This window comes from Lepidochelys kempii, chromosome 3 (genome assembly GCF_965140265.1).
Source record: "Lepidochelys kempii isolate rLepKem1 chromosome 3, rLepKem1.hap2, whole genome shotgun sequence".
NCBI lineage: Eukaryota > Metazoa > Chordata > Testudines > Cheloniidae > Lepidochelys > Lepidochelys kempii.
Genome location: NC_133258.1, coordinates 170,578,387 through 170,599,510, shown reverse-complemented (window position 1 = coordinate 170,599,510; position 21,124 = coordinate 170,578,387). Strand labels below are relative to the sequence as shown.

General features: G+C 41.8%; 1 protein-coding gene across 5 annotated transcripts in view; it reads right to left on the bottom strand.

Moving 5' to 3' along the window:
* The window catches only part of MTA3 (metastasis associated 1 family member 3), a 196,517-nt gene that overhangs the window by 45,642 nt on the left and 129,751 nt on the right, over positions 1–21,124 (bottom strand). For all 5 annotated transcript variants that reach the window (XR_012158255.1, XM_073339057.1, XM_073339058.1 and 2 more), the window contains exons 10-11: positions 14,941–15,015; positions 5,431–5,489 (exon numbers count right to left, since the gene is read on the bottom strand). Coding sequence is in view for 4 of the 5 variants with exons in the window: in XM_073339057.1 (XP_073195158.1) it covers positions 5,431–5,489; positions 14,941–15,015 (134 nt within the window). In the remaining variant the exon portion in view is untranslated. The remainder of the gene's footprint in view (positions 1–5,430; positions 5,490–14,940; positions 15,016–21,124) is intronic.

The following is a 21,124-nucleotide window of genomic DNA, read 5'->3' as shown; positions in this document are numbered from 1 at the left end:
TGGTAGGATACTTTACCACTCCAGGCCAGTAGCACATACTCGGGAATCATTGTACAACAAAGCATTGCAGTGTATGTTTGCTGGCATTCAAACAACATCCATTCTTTATCTCTGTGTTATCCTCAGGAGAGTGAGATATCATTCATGGTCACCTGGTTGAAATAGGGTGCTTTTCTTCAGGGGACACTCAGAGGTGCCCGTTCCTGCTGGGCTGTTTGCCTGTGGCTGAACAGAAATGTTTCCCACTGTTAGCCATGGGGCGGGGGAAGGGTTGAGGGGGTAGCCACACGGTGGGGGGAGGCAAAATGCGACCTTGTAACGAAAGCACATGTGCTATGTATGTAATGTTAACAGCAAGGTTTACCCTGAAAAAGAGTGTAGCCACTGTTTTATAAAATGTGTCTTTTTAAATACCGCTGTCCCTCTTTTTTTCTCCACCAGCTGCATGTGTTTCAATAATCACAGGATCTTCTCCTTCCCAGAGGCTAGTGAAGATTAGAAAGAAAAAAAAAACAAACACACTCGTGATGAAATGTTCTCTGAGCTCATGCTGTCCTCCCACACTGACAGAGCACAGACGAATGCATGGAGGCAAATAATGTCAGAGTGCAGGAAAGCACAAAATGACCGGGAGGAGAGGTGGCGGGCTGAAGACAGGGCTGAAGCTCAAATGTGGTGGCAGCATGAGAGGAGGCAGGATTCAATGCTGAGGCTGCTGGAGGATCAAACCAATATGCTCCAGTGTATGGTTGAGCTGCAGCAAAGGCAGCTGGAGCACCGACTGCCGCTACAGCCCCTGTGTAACCAACCACCCTCCTCCCCAAGTTCCATAGCCTCCACACCCAGACGCCCAAGAACACGATGGGGGGGCCTCCGGCCAACCAGCCACTCCACCACAGAGGATTGCCCAAAAAACAGAAGGCTGGCATTCAATAAATTTTGAAGTGCTGTGTGGCATTTTCCTTCCCTCCTCCACCACCCCTCCTGGGCTGCCTTGGTAGTCATCCCCCTATTTGTGTGATGAAAGAATAAAGAATGCATGACTGTGAAGCAACAATGACTTTATTGCTTCTGCAAGCGGTGATCGAAGGGAGGAGGGGAGGGTGGTTAGCTTACAGGGAAGTAGAGCGAACCAAGGGGCGGGGGGTTTCCATCAAGAAGAAACAAACAGAACTTTCACACCGTAGCCTGTCCAGTCATGAAACTGGCTTTCAAAGCTTCTCTGATGCGTACCACGCCCTCCTGTGCTCTTCTAACTGCCCTGGTGTCTGGCTGCACGTAACCAGCAGCCAGGCGATTTGCCTCAACCTCCCACCCCGCCATAAACGTCTCCCCCTTACTCTCACAGGTATTGTGGAGCCCACAGCAAGCAGTAACAACAGTGGCAATATTGGTTTCGCTGAGGTCTAAGCGAGTCAGTAAACTGCGCCAGCGCGCCTTTAAACGTCCAAATGCACATTCTACCACCATTCTGCACTTGCTCAGCCTGTAGTTGAACAGCTCCTGACTACTGTCCAGGCTACCTATGTATGGCTTCATGAGCCATGGCATTAAAGGGTAGGCTGGGTCCCCAAGGATACATATAGGCATTTCAACATCCCCAACAGTTATTTTCTGGTCTGGGAATAAAGTCCCTTCCTGCAGCTTTTGAAACAGACCAGAGTTCCTGAAGATGCGAGCGTCATGTACCTTTCCCGGCCATCCCACGTTGATGTTGGTGAAACGTCCCTTGTGATCCACCAGAGCTTGCAGCACTATCGAAAAGTACCCCTTGCGGTTTATGTACTCGGCGGCTTGGTGCTCCGGTGCCAAGATAGGGATATGGGTTCCGTCTATGGCCCCACCACAGTTAGGGAATCCCAATGCAACAAAGCCATCCACTATGACCTGCACATTTCCCAGGGTCATTACCCTGGATATCAGCAGATCTTTGATTGCGTGGGCTACTTGCATCACCGCAGCCCCCACAGTAGATTTGCCCACTCCAAATTGATTCCCAACTGACCAGTAGCTGTCTGGCGTTGCAAGCTTCCACAGGGCTATTGCCACTCGCTTCTCAACTGTGAGGGCTGCTCTCATCTTGGTATTCATGCGCTTCAGGGCAGGGGAAAGCAAGTCACGAAGTTCCACGAAAGTGCCCTTACGCATGTGAAAGTTTCGCAGCCACTGGGAATCGTCCCAGACCTGCAACACTATGTGGTCCCACCAGTCTGTGCTTGTTTCCCAAGCCCAGAATCGGCATTCCACCACATGAACCTGCCCCATTAGCAGGGCCCATGCTTTCAGAGAAATCTGTGTCCATGTCCTGATCACTCACGTGACCGCGCTGACGTCGCCTCCTTGCCCGGTATGGCTCTGCCAGGTTCTGGTACTGCATATACTGCTGGATAATGCGTGTGGTGTTTAATGTGCTCCTAATTGCCAAAGTGAGCTGAGCGGCCTCCATACTTGCCTTGGTATAGCGTCTGCACAGAAAAAAGGCGCGGAACAATTGTCTGCCATTGCTCTGACGGAGGGAGGGGCGACTGACGACATGGCTTACAGGGTTGGCTTACGGGGAATTAAAATCAACTAAGGGGGTGGCTTTACATCAAGGAGTATTTCAGGCAGGAGTTCACAGAGGGTTCCAATAAGAAATGGTGCACCAAGTAATTGTTCTTATTGGAACAAGCAGGTTGGTCTGGCCTCTGATTGATACATGGCTAGATTTACCTCGCTGCATCTTCTCTGTGAGTGACTGCAGTGTGACCTAGAGGAATGAGTCCCCTAAATGGGGCGGGGGGGGGAGAAGCAAATGAGTACAACACAAATCTGGTCTATTTCTTGTTTTGATCCACTCCATCTATCTTTTACATCTTTGGCTGGCAGCAGATGGTGCAGGAGGACTGCAAGCCATCCACATCTCATGGCTGCTCAGCAGAAGATGGTACAATAGGACTGCTAGCCAACCTCATCACTTGCCTGCCCAGCAGAAGATGGTACAATAGGACTGCTAGCAATCCGTATCACCTGCCTGCTCACCATAAGATGGTTCAATAGGACTGACTGCAGGACTAAAGAGAATGACCTGGTCAAGTCACTCCAAATTTAGTCCCTGCGCCCATGTCTGCCCAGGCGCTCCTGGCCGATGTGGCCAGGAGCACCTCGGACATGACGATGACGGCTACGAGTCCTATTGTACCGTCTGCTGCCACAAGGCAAGGGGTTGCTGCTACTGTGTAGCAATGCAGTACCGTGTCTGCCAGCACCCAGGAGACATACGGTGACGGTTATCTGAGCGGGCTCCATGCTTGCCGTGGTATGGCGTCTGCACAGGTAACTCAAGAAAAAAGGCGCGAAACGATTGTCTGCTGCTGCTTTCACGGAGGGAGGGAGGGAACGGGGGCCTGACGATATGTACCCAGAATCACCCGCGACAATGTTTTAGCCCCATCAGGCATTGGGATCTCAACCCAGAATTCCAATGGGCAGCGGAGACTGCAGGAACTGTGGGATAGCTACCCACAGTGCAACGCTCCGGAAGTCGACGCTTGCCTCGGTACTGTGGAAGTACTCCGCCGAGTTAATGCACTTAATGCACTTAGAGCATTTTCCGTGGGGACACACACACTCGAATATATAAAACCGATTTCTAAAAAACCGACTTCTATAAATTTGACCTAATTTCATAGTGTAGACATACCCTTAGAGTGGTGGGATCTGGCAACTACCTCCCATGTACTAGGGGAGCTATACAGGACCAGAATACCCCACAAACCAGGCAACCGTACTACAGCTACCTCATATTTATCCACTTTGGTGTTCCTGCAGCTTCTTCTGATGCACTGGTTACTGACCACTGTCAGAAACAGGATACTGGACTAAACCAATCCTAAATCTGATCCAGTATGACAGTTCCCATGAGGGAACACTGCCTACTTTCCCTTAGGGTCAATACTCTCCCGCAGTGCGAAAGGGCTCAAAGCTACACATCCAAGGTGCAACCTACACGTCTCTGTATTGACTTCAATAAATATGCTGCAAGGATGTTGAATGTGAAAGCATTATGTAAGTGCTAATTATTTATTTTTATTATTTACCTGCCAAAACCATCAACGGTAAAATAATTGCGCTACGAATACCAACTGCTAATGATTGCACACTCATATGATTATTCCCAGAATACTGCTCTGACTTTAGGATGTCATAAATGATCCATCATCCAAAATTATTAACATAATTTTTAAACTTTTATTTTATTAGTATTGGTTTAGGCTTTAAATAACACCCACTGAGACATTTTCTAAAGGTTGGATTCATTAAAAGCTAAAATCTATTGCAGTCTATCCGCTACCTTGTACTATTAAAACTGCCTTGGATGAGAGTTTGCATGAAAGACACTATATAAAATGAAATTGTACTGTATGTAATTTACACAGGACTTTACAGAGGTCACACTTTTTCCCGGTATTCTGTTCTCTGCACATGTGCAGAATTACCATTTATGTCAATAGGAAATCCATACACATGTGGAAAGTAGAACATAGTGGTGCGGAGTTTAAAGGAGAATTTTGCCCCTAACCCTTGCTAGTCCCACAGCTCTGAGGAAATCATTAATGTGAAAGACATGAATTATTGCTCATTCCCATAAACCACATGTTTACAAAAACAGACCTTTAGCATGAAATTTAAATACAAAAAGCTAAATAACTAAAAACATTATGAGGCTAAAACACAAAAATAAAAATAGTTTGTTAATAGGGCTTAGTTCACAGAGAAGGGATTTAAAGCTGTCCATAGCCTTATCATTTAAGGTCATAATGTCTTTCTTCTCTTATCACCCTAATTGGTTTAAGAATATACTGTATCAACAAGATAAAACTATAATTGTAAAGTAGAAGTATCTGGTTTAACAAACAATTGCTTAGACTTTGAAATGTTGCATTTATTCACATATGTAACAGCACTCTATACAGATTCTAAAGAGATTACTTGGCAAAATCTGCTTTATAAATGGCAACAAGGGCACATTATGTATATTACCAATCCACACAGCATTTTAACCAGTCTAGTTCTCTTTGGTTTTACTTCTATTTATCTTATTCAAGGAAAATGGTGGACAAGAACAAAGGGATGAATTAAATACAAGGGCCTCACAAAGAGAGCATCATCATCAGTCCTTGCCTTAATCATGCTGGGTGTGTTATAGGCATCCACAATCAAAATCATATGTAAACAATAAGCCATAGGAGGATCGAAATCTTAGTATCTGTCAAGTTACTGTAATGTATTTGTTTTATCTAGCACACTTACATATATCCAGAGCATCATCAAGTCAGGTCCATTTTCTTTCATTTTTACTAGTCTTCTGACAATGGTATGTGCATTTTTTATCTATACATTAGGTCACATTAATCAAAGAGACAAAGTATAAACATTTGCTATACTTACTAGGTTGGGATGTACACTTGTTTCAATTTACTTTCTGCTTCAGCTGCCTTCAGACGTTTCTAATTGAAAAGATGAATGTATTTTTAATACACTATTAATTTTTTATCACTGCAAACAAATTATTTAAAGACAACTTCCACTTGGCTTTTGTATGATCGCAGAGGCCTTAAGTGTAGACCCTAATAACTCAAAACAAACATCACTGCAATTCTTTACTATTTTTAAAGCATAGTATATTCCACTCAATAAAAAATTCACAAACACCAACAAAAATATTACAGCAGATCTAATTTTACAGTACTAAAGAGAGAGCGAGCAAGGGAGAGTGCACACAACAGCCAGGAGTCAGCATTCACGTTATAAAATACATAATTCTAGCTCACTTTAGTAGGAGAATATGTATGACTACACTACAGAGACTATAACAGCATAGCTACATCACCATAGCTGTGCCGGCATAACCCTATACAGCTTAGTTGCAGCCTACACTGACAGAAGGGGCTTTTCCATTGGTGCAGGAAGACCCCCTCCCCGAGCAATGGTACCTACGTCAACAGAAGCATTTTTCTGTCAACAAAGCCGTGTCTACACTGGGGGTTAGGTCAGCATAGATATGTTGATCTGCAGCGTGGTTTTTTCATGCCCTGGCTGATGTAGTAATTCGACCTAACTTTTAAGTGCAGACCAAGCCGAAGAGAATTACAGAAGAGTACAGGAAATGGAAAATAATGATGAGTACATGATGAAACTACACATCTACAGCACTTTTGATTGAGCATGTATTTGTTCAATCAAGGCCAAGGCTGCGATTTTCAATTAAACCTATGGGAGTTAGGTGCCTAGCTTCTTTAGACTCTTTTGAATACTCCAGCCCAAGAACATAAGAGCAGCATGGCAACTTTGTTACTGCTAAAATATTCTGTTGAATTTACTGGATTATGATTTTGTTTATATTTGCTACCAACATAACTCTCAAACTTAAGAATGTGCTGTATACGGAAACTAGCATTCATAGCTTATTTGTGACTATCTGGTTTATCTTCACAGACATACAGACAAGACAAAAGCTGTTCGTGGGACATGTGGTAACATAAATAATGTCTGATGCTGTGAGATTGATATTGTAAAAGAAACCCCAGAAAATAATATGATTTATTACTGAAAATTCCACAGTATTATGATACAAGACAGCACAACCAAGGCATGGAATCTTGGAAGTTAACAGAAAATATTTTGTTTTTCCCCATCTTCTAAAAGAGCATGTTCTAGAAATCACCAATTAAATTACACTGCATATTGGGTAAAGACCTGGCTTCACAGGAATGAGAGTTTTGACATTGACTTCAATGAGGGATTTCATCTGCCTTATTTTCACTGTCTGATATCACCATATATGGGGAGGTTTATGACTTTGGCTTTGTTCCTCATAATACATGCAAACAAAACATTGCACATGACTGATTACACATCATAATGCAATACCTGATATAAAATTGTGAATGTGACAAGTATTAAACCCTTTGGTACCATAATATTCTCTAGTTTTTGATCAATCAAGATATAAATGCACATGCATATAACCGTGCAAAAAAACCACACGGGCCATCAATCACAACAGCAGCCAACTGGTGTTTTTAGAGTAAATAAAGTTCACATGGGAAACATCCCAGGCACTGTCAGAAATCGCAGTTTTTGAAATGTTAGGATGAAAGAGCAGTTATTGCAGTAGCCTAACCTGCAGTTAATGTATCCAGTGACTTGCACCGTCACTGAAAGGATTCAATGAATCCTTTGTCTACATATATTACATGTATACATTTAATATCAGAGATTCAAACATATAAAAAGTACCTAGCTTTTCCTACAACATCTATAAAAAACAAGTTTATAAAGGAACTGAGTGTTTCCTTTTAAAACAGCCAATTAAATTTCTACAGGAGATGGCAAAAGAGTGACAACATTTGCCAAATCTCTTTATAAGGAGCCAAAAAAGTTGTCGTTAAAGATGCAGTGTGTTTACTTGAACTTTGCAAAAATCCTGCCAGCCCAGAAAATCCATTCTGTAATTTGAACAAAGGTCCATGAGAGAACCAGCTGAAATGGATTCAGTGATCAGCTCTGGTTCCCCTCGGAAACTGGATTCCAATTTTCTATAAAGGGCACCTTGAGGTGACTGCTCCTCCCATCAGAAAAGTTGATCTTGACTTTCTAGATTACTAAGTGCAGGAGGGATCTCTAAGTGTCATAAAGGCATTTGAAAACCCAGTACAAAACAGGGCACCGCGGACAGACCAAATGGCACCCCAGGCGTCTTTGGCGCCTCCGCTCCACTTGTTAAACTTTTGAATATCTTATTTTATATTGCATTTGTAGCCAATTTCATGACTTTGATGCACGATTTATCCCTGTCATATAAAATGATAAATTTGCACACCAGGATCTATAAATCTGTATTTATTCATGGGATATATAAGCAAATAAAAAAATAATTTTCTCTAAGTTTATAGAAACTTTTTAATTTTAAGAATAACTGAAATGTACTAACATCAAGAAATTGAACTGTGCACCAACATTGGGTGGACCAATATTAAATAGTGTTATAGTAGGTGACAGCCTTAGAACCTGAACCTTAGTCCTTTAGTTCAAAAGATCACTTTTTGTGTGTTTGCCCTCACAACCAGAACAGAAGTTTGGTGCCCTCCATGCCCAGCATTCCAGGTCGTTGCTTGGGTCGTCTGCCCCTAAATCTGGCTCTGACTGCTGCTGACACCAGCTGTGCCCATGGCTCACTTCCACACCACTTCTGCAAGGTCCTCATGGAGTGGGAAACAAACTTTGGAGGAAGGGTTCTCTGGAAACTGAAGCAGACCCTTCCTCAGGTGTTTCTGCTTATGGGTGTCAGTCTTAGACATATCCAGGACTTCAGATACTGCTGCTCCATGAGAGCCAGAGATCTCATTGGCAAACACACCGATGTCCTCTTGCAATGGGGGAGGGACTTCCCCCCCTCAAGGAAGAATTCCTCCTCCTCCTAGCTCTCATGGACTGTGGAAAGGCACCGACACCCAAGGAAGTGCCCTGGGATATCCTTCAGGAGGAAGACCTGGCTGTGCCCCAGGGCAGAGGGGTAGCAGGAATCGGGCCTCATCTGCCTGAAAGATCTCTTGTAGTGAGAGGAAGTACAAACCTGTTGCTCAACCATGAAACCCTGTGGCTTCTGGAGGAGAGAAAAAGTGCTATCCCCATACCAGGTAAGGAATTAGGGAAGAGCAGGCTGAAGCTGGCATGGAGGTGGGGACTCCCAGTACCTCATACCTTATTGTGTTCTTCTACAGATCTCTGCCTTGGCCCTGACACCCATATTAGATGGGCCAATGTCTACCTAGATAAGTTGGGGGGAAAGGAGACTCCTCTTTTGGAGTCTCTTCTCAGGAGGAAGGTTTCAAGAGGCAGGCTGAACACAAAGGCCCTGACACGGATGGCAGCAGCTTATTTTATAGATGCTGCAGTGTTTGGTATGATTCTGAAGGAACTGCTTCAACCACTAAGGTACTGCTCTTCAGCCAGGACCCCACGAAGTACTGTGACACAGATGCAGCTTGCAGAAAGAGTGTAGGCTGCAGAGACATGGGGATGTGCTAGGAACAAAGTGCTTAGCAAAAGCTAGACCAGACATATCAGTGCCAGAGCTGAGGAGCAGCAGCAAAAATGGGTCCTTACCCAACAATACTTATAGTCTGACTTTCCAGCTGATGTGGCAGTAAGTGAATGTGCTGTTATAAAATGGGGACCCAACATGTGGGAACCAGCAGTGACAATCAACCAATAAATGGGTGGCCTTGAGAGGTAATTGGGAAATCTTTCAATAGACAAAGTATCTTCATTGTCACTGCAAACTACCATTCAGAGGGCTCATATATTTCACAATTTTGCAGCATTCATCCCTTGCTGCAGAATTACACTCCTAAAATCACGTCTTTCATGAAATAAATGCTCATTCCTTATGGTGCCTGAAATAATCTGGATAATGTAAGCACAGTATAACTGACTAGGTTGGCACAGCCTGGAAAAATAGCTCTGAAGGTGTGAACTGCCCCATTCATCTTAGTCAGGGCCATCTGGATTCCACAACTGTGGTATTTGGCATTTTTCTAAGATACCAGAGAATCTAGCATTCTTGCTATTTTCCTGCAGTTAAATATGTAACTTTTTGTTTCATATCTCCCAGTCCTACTGTGTCCGCTCATCAGCTGCCTCTTGCTTTCCAGTTTCCCTACAAAAGCAAGTTAATTGGATTGCACTGTCTGTTCCCTGCACTGCTCTATGGAGACAGATAGCAGGAGTTTGGTGAAGCATGGCTGAAGTCCACCTTGCAGCCAGCCACAAAGCAGTGGGAGCCAAAACTTTGGGCGGACTGGAGAACAGGCTGAGGCTCAAAGAGCCTTGGACATGAGTTTCTGATGCTTGCTACAAGTTCCCCCCATCCCTGTCACATGTGTGGGGAAGAATGCTTGGAGCTGGCCTGCATGGACATTTGTTGTACTTGAGGCCTGTGGCATGCAACCAGGCTGCCTGGAAAGCACAGAAATAAATAATAAAAACCTTGAAAATAAATAACAAATAATCACAAATAATCACAAATTCTACATAAATATGCATTTTCAGCTACAAGTCTTAGCTTTATATTTGGGTGGGGAAGTGAAAAAGAAGGGTATTTCATTGTGACAGACGAAACAGAAAGAAGAGACACGAATTCATTTTTGGCTCAGAGATTCAACTTAGTAGAGTATTACGATTCAGTTCAGAAAATCACAACTTAAAAGTAGGATTGTGGGATCAGTGCCATGTCCTTGAATGAAACAGATCCTCTTGGCACTATGCACTGAGAAACTAAGGCATAATCAGGGGCAGATGTCACAGTGGAAACCCTCTGATGCTATGGCAAAATAAAATAAAAGTAAATTTTAAAATCCTCTGAACAGAAGGAAGGCCTGGAGAACATGCTCAAATAGATCTAATTTTCTCATCTCTCTAGGAGAAGGTAAAGTCACTATGAAAACCCTCTCTTTTCAAGGAATGTACTACAGTAATTGCAGAATACTGGAAGAAGAAAACATTGTTCTTTAATAAACGTCATAGGTACAAATTTTATACAATTTCTGTACAAAAACTGGTGTGAGACTTAAGACCACAGAATAGCTAAAATGATAAAAACTGACACAACCATGAGTCTCTCTCTCTCTCACACACTCCCCCCTCACGGGTGGGCAAAAAGAAAAAGGGCTCCCCTCACAATCCCTAAGCATTAGCTCACCAGAGCAAGAGAGAAAAACTAGGTAAAGGAAGAGAAGCGGCACCACAGCAACCCATAAATCTTAAGGGCATTTGCAGGGGGAAGAGGGAAACAACACCCCCACAAAACCCCCCCAAACCTGAGCCTACACAGAGGATAATACAAAAGAGAGAAATAAGCAGTATGTGGTAGCTAAATTTCAGTACTGGCGTTGGGGTTGTGTGGGAATGACATTTTACCAAGTTTTCCTTCTTTATTTACTGAAGGGATCATATGCATTCTTATATGAAATAATTATACATACTATTTTATGTATAACCTAAATTTGGGGGAATGACGGCCAGATGCATGAAAAATGAAAAAGCAATTTAGCATTTTACATTCTTATTTACTAAAGCTAATGTTAATCTTATACGCTTAGGTATATAACATTGCTCCCTAGAGAGAAGGGCAGAAAAAGGTTGTGGGGGGCGGCGGGGGGGGGGGGGGGGAGGGAGAATGGCAATGTGAAAGAAAATGTAGAATCAAATGTAGATTCATTTAAGATTTTTTTCTTCATGTTCCACAGAATCTCTATGGATAGTAATTCCATGCTCTAATAAGAATGTAACAGTAATGATCTATTATCGACCATCTGAACAAGAACAGTGATAGTGACGATGAAATGCTGGTGGAGATTAGAGAAGCTATCAAAATAAAGAACTCAATAATAGTGGGGTATTTCAATTATCCCCGTATTTACTGGGTACATGTCACCTCAGGACGAAATGCAGACACAAAATTTCTCGATACTTTAAATGACTGCTTCTCAAAGCAGGTGGTACAAGAACCCACAAGGGGAGAGGCAAATCTTGATTTAGTCCTGAGTGGAGCGCAGGATCGGGTCCAAGAGGTAACTATAACAGGACTGCTTGGAAATAGTGACCATAATATAACAACATTTAACATTCCTGTGGTGGGAAGAACACCTCAGCAGCCCAACACTGGCATTTAATTTCAGAAAGGGGAACTATGCAAAAATGAGGAGGTTAGTTAAACAGAAGTTAAAAGGTAGAGACTAGAGTGAAATCCCTTCAAGCTGCATAGACACTTTTCAAAGACACCATAATAGAGGCCCAACTTAAATGTATACCCCAAATTAAAAAACACAGTAAAAGAACTAAAAAAGAGCCACCGTGGCTTAACAACCATGTAAAAGAAGCAGTGAGAGATAAAGAGGCATCTTTTAAAAAGTGGAAGTCAAATCCTAGTGAGGTAAATAGAAAGGAGCATAAACACTGCCAAATTAAGTGTAAAAATGTATTAAGAAAAGACAAAAAGGAGTTTGAAGAACAAATAGTCAAAAACTCAAAAGGTAATAACAAAATGTTTTTAAAGTACATCAGAAGCAGGAAGCCTGCTAGACAACCAGTGGGGCCCCTGGATGATCAAGATACAGAAGGAGAACTTAAAGATGATAAAGTCATTGCGGAGAAACTAAATGAATTCTTTGCTTCAGTCTTCATGGCTGAGGATTTTGGGGAGATTCCCAAACCTGAGCTGTCCTTTGTAGGTTACAAATCTGAGGAATTGTCACAGATTGAAGTGTCACTAGAGGAGGTTTTGGAATTAATTGAGAAACTTAACAGTAACAAGTCACCGGGACCAGATGGCATTCACCCAAGAGTTCTGAAAGAACTCAAATGTGAAATTGCGGAACTATTAACTATGGCTTGTAACCTGTCCTTTAAATCAGCTTCTGTATCCAATGACTAAAAAATAGCTAATGAAACGCCAGTATTTAAAAAGGGCTCTATAGGTGATCCTGGCAATTACAGACCGGTAAGTCTAACATCAGTACCTAAATTGGTTGAAACAATAGTAAAGAATAAAATTGTCAGACACATAGAAGAACATAAATTGTTGCGCAAAAGTCAAGATGTTTTCTGTAAAGGGAAATCATGTCTTACTAATCTATTAGAGTTCTTTCAAGGGGTCAACAAACATGTGGACAAGGGAGATCCAGTGGACATAGTGTACTTAGATTTCCAAAAAGCCTTTGACAAGGTCCCTCACCAAAGGCTCTTGCGTAAATTAAGTTGTCATGGGATAAAAAGGGAAGATCCTTTCATGGATTGAGAACTGGTTAAAAGACAGGGAACAAAGGGTGGGAATAAATGGTAAATTTTCAGAATGGAGAGGGGTAACTAGTGGTGTTCCCCAAGGGTCGGTCCTAGGACCAATCCTATTCAACTTATGAATAAGTTGATCTGGAGAAAGGGGTAAACAGTGAGGTGGCAAAGTTTGCAGATGATACTAAACTGCTCAAGATAGTTAAGACCAAAGCAGACTGAAGAACTTCAAAAAGATCTCACAAAACTAAGTGACTGGGCAACAAAATGGCAAATGAAATTTAATGTGGATAAAGTAATGCACACTGGAAAAAATAACCCCAACTATACATATAATATGATGGAGGCTAATTTAGCTACAACTAATCAGGAAAGAGATCTTGGAGTAACCGTGGATAGTTCTCTGAAGATGTCAACGCAGGGTGCAGCAGCAGTCAAAAAAGCAAACAGGATGTTAGGAATCACTAAAAAAGGGATAGAGAATAAGACAGAGATTATCTTATTGCCTTTATATAAAGCCATAGTACGCCCACATATTGAATACTACATACAGATGTGGTCTCCTCATCTCAAAAAAGGTATACTGGCATTAGAAAAGGTTCAGAAAAGGGCAACTAAAATGATTAGGGGCTTGGAATGGGTCCCATATGAGGAGAGATTACAGAGGCTAAGACTTTTCAGCTTAGAAAAGAGGAGACTAAGTGGGGTATATAAAGGTAGAGGTATATAAAATCATGAGTGGTGCAGAGAAAGTGAATAAGGAAAAGTTATTTACTTGTTCCCATAATATAAGAACTAAGGGCCACCAAATGAAATTAATGGGTAGCAGGTTTAAAACAAATAAAAGGAAGTCCTTCTTCATACAGCACACAGTCAAGCTGTGAAGGCTAGGACTATAACAGGGTTTAAAAGTGAACTAGATAAATTCATGGAGGTTAAGTCCATTAATGGCTCTTAGCCAGGATGGGTAAGGAATGTTGACCCTAGCCTCTGTTTGTCAGAGGGTGGAGGTGGATGGGAGGAGAGAGATCACTTGATCATTACCTGTTAGATTCACTCCCTCTGGGAAACCTGGCACTGGCACTGTTGGAAACCAGGATACTGGGCTGGATGGATCTTTGGTCTGACCCAGTATGGCCATTCTTATGTTCTTCTTATGTTCACATTCATTGTGTGCCATTGAGCTTTTCATGGAACATGAAGAACCGTGGGGCAGGGGGTGGCCAGTGCATCTGGTCAACAGCACAGAACCACTGGGCCAAAAACACAGAACTAAAGAAAGCCGCAGCCTACTCCCCTACCCCATGCGCCAGAGCAGAAGCCACAGCTCAGTTATGCAGAAAACTAAACATGTCGAAGATTCCATCCTTCAGACCTGCAACCTGTCTAAGCAGAGCAAAGCTCTTTCGTACAAGCTCTGACTCTTGCTCAGAATTTGGCCTCATGTATATTCTTCGCTGTTACTTCTGTGCGGTAAAGACAAACCGTAACAGAAAGACATGGCTTCAGTTTTGATACAAGAACTTACTTCCTTGCTCATCAACATCTTAAAATCAAAACGACAAAACAGCACCCATAACAGCAGCTATGGAAGGCGAAATAATTGCACTTCATGAGACAGTTAGATGAACTAAAGCAGAGCACTGTGGATAGCCTTTTCCCTCCTCTTCAGCGTTGCCTTATGTGACCTCGCTCATAAAATGCCTCGTTCAGCCATTTAAAATAAAAGTCTCAAAGGATAATGCATATGATGAAAAATTTCATCATTTTAGAATTTTTTTTTTTTTTTTTTATTAAATGTACAATTGCTCTGGGAACAAAGCACTTTATTTTAAACATGCAACTGTTCAACCCTGTTAAACACCTTTTAGACTGATAACTAAAGCTGGGAAAATGAAACTGCAGCAAAACCAGATCAGACCAAATTAGGTATTTTAAAACCCCCAATCTCAGAAATAGTTTTAGAATAGGTCTTTTTAAAAAGGTAAAGGAATATGCAAATGTCTACAAAATACTATTTATAAATAGTTTTTGTACAAGTCCATTGTTTTAAGACTATTACAGAATATTACAGGTCCATTCATACTGAAATAGCCATACAATTACCTGTTGTACGTATCTGTCAGTAGTTTTCCACATATAATAATATTCAATGATGCTAGTCAGCGACTTCCAAGGGAGCTGAAAAACATTTGGCATGAATTAAATACAAGCAAAAAGTGTGTCAGGAAATTTAAATATCCACATCTTATTTAGAAAAAGATGGAGTAAATGTTCTTTGTATGTTAGAAAGATTCAGAATTAATGCAAATAAAAAGGTTAAACAATGTAAAACCTTTACGGGAATGGCTATTTTTAAGTTACATGCCTAAACCATTGGTTCTATATGGCCAATGCAGAATCCAGTGTAATAACACACAGGCAGTACATTTCTCTCACTTTTTTCTTTCTTTTTTAAACGACAGGTAGAGAACATCATCACAATTAGAACAAATCACTTTCACATGACTAAGTCTCACGGGAACTTCACATGTGAAAATATACCAGCCAGAATATTAGCTCAGTGCCAATGTCACAGAGGTTGGCTGTCCCACTATTGGTAGCAATGCCTGTGCTAATGATACGAGTGGGCTGTCATGCCATGACCTTCCCCAGTTTCTGCCTGAAACACATACTTAGGGCCCTACCAAATTCACAGCTGTGAAAAATGCATCACAAACCATGAAATCTAGTCTCCCCTGTGAAATCTGTTCTTTTGTGTACTTTTACTCTACACGATACAGATTTCAAGGGGGAGACTAGCATTTCTCAAACTGGGGGTCCCAATCCAAAAGCAGATTGTGGGGGGGAGGGGGTCATAAGATTATTGTGGGGGTGCTTGCAATATTGCCATCTTTACTTCTGTGCTGCCTTCAGAGCTGGAGAGCAGTGCACGCTGGTTGGCAGCCCAGCATTGAAGGCAGCGCTGCAGCCAGCAGCAGCACAGAAGTAAAGGTGGCAATACCATACCAGCAGCCACAGAGCTTCCTGCAGCCAGAAGAGATTCCTGGAAGTGGGTCTGAGCTGGTCCTGGGAGCAGCCCATGCAGGGCAAGAGGAAGTCCTGTCCCTCACCAGCCTGGCCAGGACCAACAGCTGGAGCCGGCATATGGCAGAAGCACTCAGTCAGGGTGCCCAAAGTCCTGCCCCTCCGTGACTCCAGGCCCAGCACCCCGGTGCTCAGGGGTTAAAGAGGCCCTGGGCTGGCTGGGGCGGGTGTTGACCGCGGAAACCCCCTGACCAAGGCACCCTGGGCGGTTGCCCATGTCACCCACTTGTAAGGCCAGCCCTGCCTCCTAAAAGGGAGGACCCCCCCAAACCATGCCACCCTCACTTCTGCTCTGAAGGCAGCGCAGCCTCCAGCAACAGTGCAAAAGTAGGTGGCAATACCATCACCCCCTACAATAGATTTGCAAATCCCTCCCCTCCCACACATGACACTCCTTTGGGTTAGGACCCCCATGGTTACACCACCATGAAATTTCAGATTTAAGTATCTGAAACCATGAAATTTGCGATTTTTAAAATCCTATGACTGTGAAATTGACCAAAATTAATCATGAATATATACTTATTATTTCGTATTTGTATTGTTGTAGCACCTAGGAGCCCCAGTCAGGGTCCAGGACCCTGTTGTACTAGGTGCTGCACCAAACACAGAACAAAAAGACAATCCCTGCTCACAAAGAGTTTATAATCTAAGTAAAAGACAAGAGACAACAGAGGGATACCGACAATCTGATGGGGGAGTACAAGGAAATAATCGCACAATGTTGGGCTGCATGACAGGCTATGGACTCAGCGCACCAGCAGGCTAGCCGTTGTGAAGCTTTTTACACTAGCAGTTAAGTAGAAACAGAAGGCCCCAGAAAGGGGCAGATGCTGCCATTTGGAGCAAATTTGGTGCTGAGGCTGAAATTTCAGTAAATCTCTGTGCAAAATCTGGACAACAGACCTATTAGATCCATGTGCAAAACTGGGCAACAGATCTTCTTATACACCTTTCACAATGTACATTTCCTTGTCATTAGAAAAGTAAGGATGTTTATGTGTGTGAGATAGAGAGAACAGAGCAACTATTTATAACTCCCACAGAATTATCTAGTCCACCAGAACAATTATCTGTATTACAAGCAAGGAATTAGTTGTCCAACGTATTTTAAAATACGTTGGACTTTTCCCACAAGAGTTGAAAACGTATTACTATTTTGTTTATGATATTTCATATAGACAATAGATTAGGAAATCTAGCCATGCATTAATTGTAATCTTTGCATTCCAGTTATGAGATTAAGGTTACGAAGTCCCAGCAATGCAAGGTCTATTTTCTAAAGTTCCCTTTGCCATTTTACAATGTTGGCATAAAGATGAAATCTCCCTTTAAAAACTGACTCGTGTATAAGAGGTTAAGTAAAAGGTTATAATACATAATACAAATCTTATTTCAGTTTCAATTCAACAGTAAACATCAGATTGTAAAATTTTCTCCTACCTCTCCTAATTCCACTGCCCCTTTTGACCGACACTCTTCCAATGTTGGCCATATTTTTATATATACCAGATAATGAAACAAAGCATAAATTATTTTGCAATTAATTTTGTGTGTGTTTGTGTGTGTAAATACACGTTTCTCTTTTCAACATTCTTCCAGCTTCTCTAGTAAATAAAAAATAATAAAATACATTTTAAAAAAATGCTATGTTTTGAGAGAACTCCAAGCAATCCAGGAAGGCACACAGATTGACCTCAATGGACCAGCTCTGCTGAGCAACCATCCAGTACTTGGGTCCATACCTTCTTGAGACATTACTGACAGAATCTAATATGTGCCAGAATTTACACATATTAGATGATGCAGCCATCAGGCGGTAGATTCTCAGAGGGGTCCTACCACAGTAGCACCAAAGGGAGAGCGGAGATGCACTCACTCCAGTAAATGTTGATTAGCCCCACCTTCCAATTACTTTAGTCTAGCCAATCCTAGCTTCTCCACTGTTATTCATTCTGAGTATGGTCACTGCTAGTTGCACCTTTGTTGATACTGGTGGCATCCACATCAACAAAAAGTACATTTCTCTAAACCTTACTAATAGTTTTCCATGATCATAGAATCATAGAATATCAGGGTTGGAAGGGACCTCAGGTCGTCATCTAGTCCAACTCCCAGCTCGAAGCAGGACCAATTCCCAGTTAAATCATCCCAGCCAGGGCTTTGTCAAGCCTGACCTTAAAAACCTCTAAGGAAGGAGATTCTACCACCTCCCTAGGTAACGCATTCCAGTGTTTCACCACCCTCTTAGTGAAAAAATTTTTCCTAATATCCAATCTAAACCTCCCCCACTGCAACTTGAGACCATTACTCCTCGTTCTGTCATCTGCTACCATTGAGAACAGTCTAGAGCCATCCTCTTTGGAACCCCTTTCAGGTAGTTGAAAGCAGCTATCAAATCCCCCCTCATTCTTCTCTTCTGCAGGCTAAACAATCCCAGCTCCCTCAGCCTCTCCTCATAAGTCATGTGTTCCAGACCCCTAATAATTTTTGTTGCTCTTCGCTGGACTCTCTCCAATTTATCCACATCCTTCTTGTAGTGTGGGGCCCAAAACTGGACACAGTACTCCAGATGAGGCCTCACCAATGTCGAATAGAGGGGAACGATCACGTCCCTCGATCTGCTCGCTATGCCCCTACTTATACATCCCAAAATGCCATTGGCCTTCTTGGCAACAAGGGCACACTGCTGACTCATATCCAGCTTCTTGTCCACTGTCACCCCTAGGTCCTTTTCCGCAGAACTGCTGCCTAGCCATTCGGTCCCTAGTCTGTAGCTGTGCAACACCAATATGAACAGCCATTCAGAGTGCCCCAGTGGGCAACTGCGTTCACAGGATAACATAGGAAGCCATACCTTTTCTACAGCTCTTGTTCTCAACTGAGGAAGCCTGCCTGGCATGCTGGGTGTGAAAACCCTGTATTCCAATTGGCTACCCACATGCCCGACTGACAGGTGAAGAGGACTCTCTATTTGTCCAGAAGAGTGTAACCACTTTATGGAAAACTATGAGGAAGGCAAGATAAATGTGTTTTTCAATGGCTGCGTCTGCCACAGAAGTTGTAAACAGCTACAGAACTGTATATTTTCATTACCAAATTTTATTATGCATTGATCACAGGAAAGAAAAATTACCATCTGCAAACAGCTGTGTGATGTTTATGTAAGAGGTAGACTGGCAGTGAGGCAGCAATGACACAAGGATGTACAGAGTTGATCTGCAATTTCACTAGCTGCCCCAGGGTAAAGATAGAACCCTTGTTAAGTTTGAAAACACTAAGCGGGATTTTTAAATATTTAGCTTGGAAATGTACATGCACTTTTAAATCTCAAATCACAGTCCTATACTCTTAATGATTTAGAGCCGTCACATTCTTTTTTTAAACCGCTTTTATTTTCACCCACCAAGACATTTGAGAAGCAAGAGTTATAAATCTCTGGAAAAAAAATTTCATTACAATGAAAATGACGACAAACCCTTAAATTATAACAGCACTAGGGAAGTCACCACAACGAGAGTCTTAACTCTCGGACCAGGGAAATAGTCCTCGTTTGGGGAACACAAGGCTCTGTTCTCTTCCCATTGTACTATCTTGAGGTGTGAAGAAATTCAAATGTACTTTCAATCCAGTACATTTATGTTCATTGTAAGTTAAAGGTTCTCAGGAAAACAGGAGAACAGCAAGAAATGAGGTCTTGATAAGAAACTGATGAGAAGATAGCAGCCTGACAAATTACTATTCAAAGCCTATATTGGAATGTTATAAAAATATCAGGAAAGTAAAAATTAAATAGTATACAATTGAAATTTCATGGTCTGTTGAAAAGGTAAGGCAAATTCCTTTACTCTAATTAATTTACTGTTATGAACTTACTTACTAATATTAGTTCTTGTACACTTTGAATATGTCAAGCACTACGCAATGCTAACTATTACTAACTACTGAACAGTAAGTAAGGCTGAAAAATGCATTGTCTCTAAAGAGCCATACTGTATAAAAGTGGCAATTGAGGCTGCCAAGTGTTGCAAATCCAGAATTATTCCAAAAGCAGTATACCTTCAAGATGTAATGACTCAAGTGGTCATTACGTTAATTATGATGCTTTTTGAGTGTCACAACCAACCACTTTGTCACACCAGGTAATCAAGATTAACCAATACCACATGATCAGCATGTCTAAGCTGACTTCTTAGAACAGAGCTCCAGATTTTCCTTTTATATTAATGTACCTTTATTACATCTTTGAGTCAAAATATATAAGCACACAGGGATTCTTAGCCACAGTTCATCAGATAAGTATTACTTTATTTAACATTAAGTCTTGCAACAGATTCTTTTAGAAGACGTCTTTATTTCTAACACGAGTTTTGTTTTTTAAAAAGCTCTCTCCCTTTTTTAAGATTATACTGTTAAAAAAACAAAGTCTGACTACACAAAACTATTTCAGGGGCTGGCAGGGATTTGCAGGATGCAGCTATGTGAAAAACCTTACCCAGTGTCTATAAACTTTGAGAACAGGGGATCATGTTCATGAACACAGCAAGCTTGAGACTGAGCGGGTTCAAGGTTTGATGGAAACATTTAGCACTTAAAATTTACTAATGTAAACATTTTTGACTATGGTTTTCATTGCTTACCTCTAGCTCTCCTGTGGTTAATAGGTATTTAAGGAATTTTTCTAGTAAGGCTATTAATTTACACTACAAAAGCTGTCCAGGAAATAAATACAGTTTATACTATTTTTATATATTTTTCTTATTTTTTAACTCCTGAAGATCGTGTATGTGAATAACTTTGGAAAAAAACTTATGAAATCAGTTCCTATATCTTCATATAAAACGAAAGTCAGAGCCCACTGAGTGTCAGAAGCCTTTAAAATGTCTGAAAGCCTGGAAATATTAGGCGTTATACGTAATTCTCGTTGGAAATCTAACTGACTAATGCTACAGGAATAGCTATGTGAAAGATGTGCCCTTCTAAGGCTACTCTAAGGTGACAGGCTACATTTCTAGAAGCAGAGAACATGACTGAGGGTAGGAGGCAATCCCCACTCTAACTTCGGAGCATATAACTCATCTGTGCTCCCCTCAGGTTTCACACTCTGACGCAGTGTTCATATGCCTTCAGCTGAGCCCAACAATGATTTCATTCTCTAACTATCCTCATTTAAACAAGAACAATGTCTCTTTTGCCTTTTTTC